This window comes from Nicotiana tabacum, chromosome 17 (assembly GCF_000715075.1).
Source record: "Nicotiana tabacum cultivar K326 chromosome 17, ASM71507v2, whole genome shotgun sequence".
Lineage (NCBI taxonomy): Eukaryota > Viridiplantae > Streptophyta > Magnoliopsida > Solanales > Solanaceae > Nicotiana > Nicotiana tabacum.
The window spans coordinates 145,328,863-145,339,721 of record NC_134096.1 but is presented as its reverse complement, the minus strand read 5'-3'; the positions used below and the strand labels follow the sequence as shown (position 1 = coordinate 145,339,721).

At 36.8% G+C, this 10,859-nt stretch overlaps 1 protein-coding gene across 1 annotated transcript in view; it reads left to right on the top strand.

Moving 5' to 3' along the window:
* Nucleotides 1–623: 623 nt before the first annotated feature.
* Nucleotides 624–10,859, top strand: part of LOC107827193 (uncharacterized) — a 28,005-nt gene continuing 17,769 nt past the window's right edge. The window contains exons 1-4 of the mRNA XM_016654314.2: nt 624–1,109; nt 1,201–1,269; nt 1,397–1,504; nt 6,554–6,628. Of these exons, the coding sequence (XP_016509800.1) occupies nt 735–1,109; nt 1,201–1,269; nt 1,397–1,504; nt 6,554–6,628 (627 nt within the window). The 5' untranslated portion in view covers nt 624–734. The remainder of the gene's footprint in view (nt 1,110–1,200; nt 1,270–1,396; nt 1,505–6,553; nt 6,629–10,859) is intronic.

The following is a 10,859-nucleotide window of genomic DNA, read 5'->3' as shown; positions in this document are numbered from 1 at the left end:
ATTCTTTTTTCTTTTAAATTATATTTTAACTAATAAATATGGTTAAATCCCCATGCTTTGCCGCTTTTTCTAATTAAAAACACTTTTTGTTTCTTTTTTCTCCTTTTTTATTTGTTACATATTTTTTATTTTCCTTCTTTTTTTACTCTTTATTTTGACGTTTAAAATTGCTACGTCAAAAATACATCTCTCAGATACGTTTAAAATTGCTACGTCAAAAATACATCTCTCAGACACCCTCTCCAAAACTCGGGTCTGTGACGCTATGCTGCACCCATGCTTTTGAAATACTGGATATGCCCTATTAATAGTGTATGTTAATATGTTATCTATGTAATTGCCCTATATTTTATTTTACTAATCCACTAATTTATTAATAATTATAAGAACTTTTACACTATCAAATCAATATATGTTATTCTTAACCGGTTATAGTATGCACTTTGCCTTATATTTTTATTTACTAAATTCACTGATTTATGAATAGTCAAGTGTAATTATTGTTTAAGTGGTTTGATAATGTAAACTTTTTGGTATATATAATTTAAATTCATAAAATAAATATTTGACAATCCAAAAATATTTTACAAAAGGTACAATGGCAAAAAACCAGGAAAAGAAGATTCTGATCAAACAATAAAAAGAGGTCCCGCAGCTCCAATTAATAAACCCTAAAACCCTTCCCTCGCCTTTGATTACTTGCCGTACTTGCGTTAACATTTCCGGCAGAGAAGATGGCGGAGATGGACTTGGACTTCGACGGCCCAAGTAAAGCTTCAACTAGGCCATCCCGTTTTGCTCCCAAAAGCTCTAAATTGAAGCCCCAACCCCAACCAGTAACCAAACCCAAACCTGAAACACCGTTATCATCTTCTGATCCTCCTATTCCGACTAAAAAGGAAGAATTATTTTCAAAACCCTCAGTAAAAGATCATCCAGCCGAAAACGGAGCCGCAGTGGGTAAAGATGACGTTCCATTGGATGAAAACACTACGGGAGACGACGTGTCAGAAGAAGAACAAGTCGCCATGGATACTGATAGCGTTGACGATGAAGTTGTTCGTGAAATTGATGTGTTTTTTACCCCTTCCTCGGATCCTAACTCTCAGGTATATTTATCTTTTATTTAATTAGCTGATTTATTTGTTGAATTTGCTAAATTTTCTATTTGCTAAGTATTAATTTCTCTTTTTTCGTCAGCTGTATGTGTTCCAATATCCGTTGAGGCCCGTATGGCGTCCCTATGAGTTGGAGGAAAGATGTCAAGAGGTGAGTTACAGAAATTGCTTTTGGTGTTTCTTACGCAAAATAAATCAGTAGTATCAATCATTAGATAGAAAATGCTGGTTTTAAATGACCAGTTTGGACGTCTGAATCAGATTTTATATATTTGCAGGTGAGATTGAGACCTTCAACTGCACAAATGGAGGTTGATTTGGCAGTAGATTTAGATTCTAAAAACTTTGACCGAGACTCTGTTCATGCAGTAAAGATGGAAAAGCAGGTTCGTTCGATTTATCCTCTAAATTAAAAGAGTAAATCTTTGAGCTAATTTCCTGCGTTATTTGCTTCCATGCATATGTTAACCTTGAGCCGAGGGTCTATCGGAAACAACGTCTCTACCTGCACAAGGTAGGGGTAAGGTCTTCGTACACACTACCCTCCCCAGACCCTACTTGTGGGATTGTAATGGATATGTTGTTGCTGTTGTTGTTGCATCTGTTAAACTTCAATGTTGGTCTCTATATATTTTTTGCTTAAAATGTTGATGAAACTGCTTGACTTCCTCTAATATCTGATCTTCCTTATTATGTGTCTATCCATTGCTCCACCTTATATTCCGTTTAATACCATTTGTTTTGGACATTCTCCTTGCTATTCATGGACATGTATTATATATCTTCCAGCTTCATGGTTGTATCTCTGCTGTTAGGTGTAGGATAAGGAGGTTGACATTTAGATTCTGGAAACTCTGCACTTGATATTTGTTCCCTTAGCAGGAACTAGATGGGATAGGCCCCTGCAAGCACGGGCCCTACATTTTGTATTATATTGTATTTTATTTTGGCAAAATACTATATGAATGTCAAAACTCAAGCACAAGGGAAAATTATATATACTGAGACGTTTTATTACTAAATTTTGCTAGTGGTGTTTGTATACACGTTATGATCTTCTTTAATCTCATTTAATGTAATGGTTGTGGATCAGATTATGTGTCTGGTTTATTACTGTGTGCAAATCTTTCATAAAACACAAGTACTGTAATTAGTGGGATTGTAGGAGCAGGAAGTTGTAATTCCTGATTTTTCCAAAGATAGTGGGCAGCCAATAAATCCATACTCAGGCTGCCAGCATTTGAGAATTGATGAATAATTCTTATCCAAATGAGTGCCACGCCTGTTTTAACTTTCTTTTCTGGGAAAATAAAATTATCACTAATTCATGAGAGAGGTCTCACTTTTTATAAGCACAACTGATACATGAGAGAATACATTGTTATCAACTAACATTAAAAAGCATATACAGAGAGCATAGACTTTTTTTTTGTGGAAATAAAAAGTTTTATTAATCACCACCAAACAAATACATTTACAGCCATCAAACAGTCATCAAAACTCCATTAACAGAACCCAGCCAGTCAATCCCATCCTATAAATCTGTATGTCCCCTCCCCTTCATTCATCTATACATTTTGAATCTATACTACTACACTTTGCCTATTTGTACAAGACTTCTATCCAGCTTGTCCCATTGCTATGTTTTCCTCTCTTTATAACATCAACGCATCCATATTTACACTCGTACTTGATCTGTTCCAATGTCTTCTGTGGTCTTGGCACTTTTTGCAACCATAGAGCTTCATTTGGCCTTCCATATGTGATATACCACAGCTGCACGTGCTGCCTGTACAAATGCTCTGCCTATCTTCCATATAGCTGCTCTAGCCATCCTGCGCCTCAACCGATTTACCTCTATGTTATGTATGCCCATCCCAAGCCACAACAAAACACCTTCTAAGCACAGCCTGATACCTTACAAAGAGTTACACTCAAACTTCTAAAGTATATTAGAAACTAAAAATTCCAAGCATTTATCAGAAGTTATAAATGGGAAAAAAAAATTAATTGCCTGTCGTTAGCTGAAACCATAATGTTGACACCATTAGCACAATAAACATACACTCATACTCCTTGGCGTGTTCTTTTCTTTGTAGTCCCTTGTGTATGATCTAATTGATAGACGTACTATTTGATTGTACATGTTAAAGACGTTCAAGTGCCTAATAACAACAAGAGATCTCCATAAAAACGGAGAGGAAAACAAAAGAGGTGGCGGGAAATTGGATGCCAGGGAAACTGCATCACCAAGATAATTTTCCTTGAACAACAAAACTATAAGAGAATACATGCACCAAAAGTTAAAAGTTGTACGATGTCTTAATGTATCAGCTAAGGGAGAACAAATCAAAGAAGAATGTAAGAATAGACCGGAATATTGATGCTACATGGTAATAGAAGATGGCTTAGATAACACTGAGCAGTGCTGTTGAAGCTTTACTACTGATAACATAAAGAAATATATGAGACTATGTAGTCTGACAAAAAAGATTGCTAAAGTTTTTTAAAGATCGCTGTTAAAATATAACCTATTTGAAATTCTGATTTCACTGTAAAAGCCTAAATTTACTCAGGTGTTTTCTTACCCTGATGATTTCCTCATGAGGTAAAGATATGATTAAGAATCCCATCTAAATAATGGTGTTGCAATAAAATTATAATTTCAAACGTAGGCGTAATTAAAAGATTCAAGCTTTTCAATAAAACAAAGATGACAATGCAAGTAAACACCAAGTGCCATCACGTTATTCAGATGAGCTATTAGACAACAACTAAATGACGTAGAGTTGACTGAAAGTTGGTACTGACTGACCTAAACAGAGAACTCTCATGAAAGAATGCTTATTGTTAGTTGACACACTTGTATTTACATAGAATGGTTTGATCAGTTAAGTTAAAATGAACTTTCAACATTATAAACTATAATCTAATGAATAATGAGTGGTTCTAGTTGTTTTGAGGACAAAATTATCAGTTAATATAATATATATGGATGTAGGCCTCAGAGGTTAATTCTATTTTGGCTAATACTATTTTGGCTTCAGGAATACAACAAACTTTCGTGGCATGATTGATACAAAGATCTCAATGAGAAATTGTTGAACTCACATTTGCCTTAGCTAATCTACTCGGATCCCCATTTCATGAAGTCTCCAAATTGGAATCCAATTCCTCATCTTGGCACATCTCGCATTGAATCATTTTTTCCGGAGTCAAGACAACATCAAAATCCTAGAATGATCCTTAATCTTTGACGATCTAACTATTTCTGATTCTTATTCAAAGAAAAAGAAGAATGACGTGAGAAGGAAAAAGCATGGAAATTGGAAAAAAGAAGGATGATTACATTGAAATTATGAAATAACATTAAAAAATAAAGCAAAAAAAAAAACAAATGTGTGTGCCATTTCAAGTTTTTTTAGCTAGAAGATAATATTGAAGATATGGTCACATTTAGTAAAACTTTAGTTAAATTGATAAGCATAAAGAGGAGAGTGGCCGACAGAGAAATGTAGGCAGCAAAACTTGGTCATTCAGGACCACATAATAAAAAAAAATTAGACATGTTTCTTTTCTAATAATTAGTGAGATTTATAAATGTCTCTCTCTATACGAGCCCCAAAATTTCCTGATAGTTGCAGCTGCCCCAGGATGGGCTTAAGTACTATATAGCTCTATTTCTGCTTACCTATAGAATCTGACCGAGAGCAAGCATCCCCAACCTCTACAACAATCACTAAAGGGAATTCATTCCTTTATTTCAGTTGAAAAGAGCATTGGTGTACTGTGCATTATAATTTAAACTTCATCTACTTTTTCATTAACTTTTTCCTTTGACAGAAAACTCAGTCCCCTTTTCCAATTGTGGTCGAGTTATTTATAATCTGGTACATATTATTTGTGCTGTCTAAAAGATTTCTCAGCAAAATCGATATCAAGACAACCAGAGGTTAAATAATACAAATAAAACATGTGCACAAGCACAGTAAAAAACCCGAAAGCATGTGAATAGACCAACATATATATAAAACAAAATACATACTACCTGACACCTTGGCAGGCTTTGACTGCTTTCCTGCCCGTGGAAGTAGACCAAAAAATACCTAAGACAACAAGAAGAGAATTGAGCAAAAATTGAAAGGAAAGCATGCCTGGATAAGAAGATGAAGAGATGAAAAGAAAGAGAGTTGATCGTCTTTTTCTTTTTCTGTTTTCAAGATAATAAAGATGAACAGATGCTTCTAGAGTTTAATTCTTTGATAGCATATAACCATTGTTAAAAAAGCGGCAGTGCATCTACCAAGGTCGAATCCTTTGTTGATACGGTATCGCCTTTTTAATAATTGTTGTACCATCAGCGGTGTCTGATATAGCTTACGCGTCGCTCGTTTCTCCTCCATCTCACTTCTTTAAGCAATTATGGCTCAAAAGTCCACAATGTGAACAAGATTCTGCCAGAAAAAAGTATCCAATTAGTCACCAAATGTAGTTTATTATTTTACATTCAATTCCGCATAAAATAATACATAGATTCCCACAAAACTTGATATGTTTATTATTTAATAACACAAACAAAACATTGCATCATTCTGTTACGATTAATTATTCCAATACTTCAACCAAAACGACCCCTTAGACATTATTAAGATGAAGTGAGCTGAAGAAAACACCTTCCCTTCTATCCATGTAAATGCAGAGAAACAAATTGAAATAAATCAGAAGCAGATTAGAATGTGGCTCAAATACGAGAAAATTAGAGGCTCATCCATTCTGATATCTCCAATTTAAAAAATGACAAAACATTCAAATACAAACAAAGATGGAAAATTGTCAGATAATCGGCGCAAACCCTAGTTTCTTTTCAAGCTTTTCTTTGAGTTTCACAAACAACAAAAACTCTGAACAACAAACCAACAAATACCCTGAAACAAAATAATTAGAGTCACCCATATGAAGGAGAAGAAATAGAACAGTATAACTAACCTTTCAACCATGTGATTATCTTAGTGGAGCAAATGTGAATCTGCGAAAAACTCAGCAAAAAACTCAATTTCCTGTTAAAATATCACTTTATATTCCAGAAATTGATATTTAGTTTATGAAAGCAAAAAGCACCGTAAAAATCACGAGGGTTAAGCGACAAAGGAGGAGAAGATGGGCGAATTTTGCAGAAAGCAAGAGGGTGAAGCAGAGCAAAATTACGGTATTATGGTAAAGTAGAGCAAAATTACGTAAATAGTCTTTCCCTGAACAAATCAGCTAGTGCAGGGACACAGCAGTAATTTTACCTAATATAGGAGCACTGCAAATACCAAATTGCCCTCTGTCGGCAAGCAGGGATGTCGACGGAGAGCTGCTTCTTTTCTCCTCTCTTAGCAGGAATTGCAGTTCTAATTGTTTTACCAATAATCTGATTGTTTCTCATTTTTCAGACTCTTTCTACATCATGGATGCCATTATCAACTTGCACCTCTGGATATGCTGTTGGGGTCCTCATTGGTGATAAGGTAAACCATTTGTTGTTGATGTGCATCTCCAACTTCTAGTTTTATAGAGTTCTGATTGACAGAAAATTAGTTTTCCGCAGGTTGTGTATGTGCTTATACATCTCTAGCTTTTGCCCTTTTCTTTTTCAAAAACTAATTTGGACAATAACAATGTTACTCTTTCAACTTCAAGTTTAATCGAGTTAATTCTGTGTCAGCTTCAAGTTGAAGCAATTTATCCGCTGTCAAATCTGACACTACCTTACGTATGCAGTGGGGAACTGCTGTAATGCTTCTGGCTCTCATATTTACCCAAGCTCTGCTACTTAGTCTGTACTATATTAAAAGCACGAAAGCCTTTAGCAAAATGTCGTTCGCATGTTTTACCCTTTAAAATAATTTCACATTAGACAAAATAGTCATTTAATATTTCCTAATATCTAAGAATAAATATTTAATTATTTTTTATATATTTAGAAATAGATAATTAATTACTTTCCTAATATTTAGGATTTCTTTCCATTCCTTTTGGGTTTTGAAGTCCTCTCTTTCCTCATAGTTTAACGCATTCCTTTTTGTTACGTATTAAATTTTAACGGATTACCTGCCCACTTACAACTTTTTTTAAGATTTAGGAGTCCTCCCCCCCCCCCCCCCTTTTTATTTTAGCATGAAAAAAAATTCTCCCATGTACTAGCTATCTAAATGCAAGAGATATGCATACTATGTTATTTCCTTGCCATAAATAATTATTAATTAATCATATAATTAAATTTGAGACGTGGGATTCCAAATAATATACAGCATGAACATGAAGACGTCATATTTGTATACTTTAAATCACAATCTTTGAATGCTCCTCTCCTTTCTTTTTCCAGTAGGAGAAAAAAATTACTTTTTTATGTTACTTTTTTTCAGCTACTTTTGCGTTCCCGTTTTCAATATAGCTCCTTTTATCTGATATGCCACTCCTTGAAAATATAGAGTTACAATATACTTTTGGTGACTATGTCCATATTAATGTATTTGATGTATTATGTTTATATTATAATTTTACATTACAAAAAAAAATACTATTGATATGTAGGTAATCGTGAAAATATTTTATATGTTTAAATAAAGTATAAGCAAATTAATAATGTGGCTTTTTTATAGACAATTGCAAATTAAAAGGATGTCAGTTATGATTTTTGTTTACGATATCTCATGTATGATTATTAGTTTAAAATGACATATTTACAAATTTTGTATAGGTTATTCGGATCATTGCATTCCTTGACAAAAAAAAAATGGTTAGACATTCTACTTCCTCCGGTCCACAATAAGTGACCAATTTGCCTTCGGCACATCCATTAAGGAAATACTAAATTCTAGGCAAAATTAGTTAGTGTGACTAAACTACCCTTAATTAAATGTTGCATCATAGTTATAGTAGCACTTCTCTTCTTAAATCACTACATTATTCAAAATAAAATTTGAAACTTTTGCTAAAATTTTAAGAACGTCATTGAAAAAACAAACTGGAGTAGTTGTTCTCGAGTTTTTGAATGACTTTTCAGTTGTTGCTATTTAATTTTAGTAATTTAATGTGAGGAGTAAAAGACTTTTAGGGATACGTACATAAGGGTAATTTTGGAAAAACAAATTGAATTTTTTCTTGATTATATAAATGGACATTTATTTTGGACTAAAATAAAAAGGCATATTGGTCACTTATTTCAACCCTTTTCGTTAATAAGATGGACCTTGTACCAACTGGCCTTCCAGCACAGCAAATAGTAGGTCTGAAGGCAGGCGGCTCGTTAGGTAAATTGGCATATTGGTACGTTGTCGGCTGAATAATTTAGAGCATTGCGGGCCCCTCTTAAAATTCGCTTTTTGAATTTCGTCAAAACTGGCATGCGGGACCTCTTGCCCAAGCAGCCCTTATATTCTCAACCTCCAAAGCCCCCAGTCTTCAAGTGAACTCGACCTTAAAGAACAATCCGCAACTCTACGTTCTTCAAATGTCTCGCTCTACCAACATCGAAATCGAGGTCGCTGGACGCACCATACGTGCGAGGTTGATGAGGGAAAGAAATCCCCAGGTCGTGGAACTTGTTTGCTCTCATCTGCCGTTGACCAGCTTCGCGCTTCATCCAAACGTTTCTGGCGCGGGCTTCTTATTGCCTACCATGATCACACATACAGGAGAGCTATATGGTTGATCGCCACCCAGGGGCGGTCTATTTGTACGCCTCAGGGCAGTCAATCGTCTTCACATACGGCGATACAAACGAGAGCGCTCCCGTCAACAAATTCGCCGAGGTTCTCGAGGAAGACATGTCGGAACTTCTGACGATCGGAAAACTTGTTTATGACCACGCTCTTGCAACTGTTGAGCATAAGGTAATAGGCGCTACCGCCCGCCTGGACGGTGCCCACGACTTACCTTCGAGAGAACTGCCCCCTCCTGATGTCTTGCGGGTTATAGGCAGATGGAGAAAAGCTGAAGCTCTTTTCTTGGCCGAAGCTAGGCGCGCGCTCTCCGGGGAGCCTGATGAAATCTCTGCTAGCTTTTCGGGAGTTATCCCCAGTGGGATGGGAACCGGGGGAAACATTCTTCCAGTTTGGATGCATCAATGGAGCTACTTGATGACAGATGGGCCAAACACGCTTTATCGATTTGTTACCGACACGGAAATCCCCCATATGACACTCCCAATCATGGTTGACCTCTCCCGCAACCATCTACTGAGGCCTTTTAACCATTTCGACTTTCTGGGGGACCTCGGCCTCACTAAATTCAAAACATGGGGTGCGATCTATTCTGCTGCACTTGATGACCTGAATTCCCTTGAAGAGTTCAAGAGACTGACAATCGCGCTCTTGATGCTAGTGAATCTTTATCATCGAAGGGTTCAATCGCGCTTTTCGTTCTATCTTGGACAAGTTTTTTCGCGCGGCGGCAAAGATAGGAACACTCGCCTCGACCAGAATCTTGGCTTTTGAGCGGGTACTCCAAAACGATAGCTTGAATCCACTTAATATATGCTTTCCGTTTCACCTCGATCGGCAATAAGGTTGTATAGAGTGCCTAGCGTTTCCGGACTACAAGAGGAAACAGCGCGGGCACCAAACCACTATCATCTTTGTACCTCTATTTTAATTTAATGCATTAAAGTTCGACATATTCCCGCTATCTTGTTGTATGGTCTTATTAGTTCTGATACACTCGCGGAAACACATAGTCCACACTCATTTGTACTTCACATTCTTGCTGGCGGTCCGGCAAGTATACCGAAAAAATCACACTTTTCTTCGTGTCTGACATTTTTTACCATCATTATTTTTACGATTTTTTGTTATTGGTTTTGTGCCAAAGAAAGCAATAAAAGGCGGATAAAAACGTACATGTAGTAGAGATTTATTCGATACAAATGCAGCATACAGAAAAACACTGTATTAGGAAACGCCAAAATACAACAATAACATTTAATAATACTATTAATTCAAAATATGCTTTTCCCAGCACATACAATTTCTTCATATTTAAAAACTTTTTCACTCGGATCCTGTGGCTGATGCTGCCTGGTGAAGACATCGAAGGGCATACACTCGCCGTCAACTGTGCGGACCGATAACTCACCGGTCTTCTCGAAACAATTGCCGGGCAGGAACGCCACAAAATAGTTGTAACAAGCAGGCTCAAGAGATCCGGGTGCAGCACCCCCATCAACAATGGAGTTGAGTTTCTCAAACGCCTCGGTGCTTGTCACGCCTGCCAGGTATGGTGGCAGCGAGGTTACTTTTGCGGCTGAATTGCTACTGTTGCAAACGAGGCAGCGTCTCCACATACACCAGTCTGCTGTTGATCGATCCATATACATATAAAGAAGCTTGTCGACCGTCACAGTCTGATCGAGGTCCAGCACCGGGTAACCGCAGCTTTTCCAGAGGTCGAGATCACCGCGGTAGTCAAGTAGCGCCGCCTCAAGCTCAGCCTTCACATCCGGACCCAGGACTGTGACGAGAGAAAGAGCTTCGAATTGATGATTCAACTCATCTTCCATGGTTATGCTTTAGCGGGCCTGTATTTTGTGCGTCCCAAGCTGTAAAGTTTCTTCTGAGCATTTAGAGCACGGCTGGAACGTATTTAAGGAACGTGGCCTCCCCATTTTTTATTGCTACGTGACTTTCTGAGGTATTCGAAATAAATAAAAAATGTAATCGGATCTCGATTGAGCGTATCCGAATCTGCCAGCGTGCATGT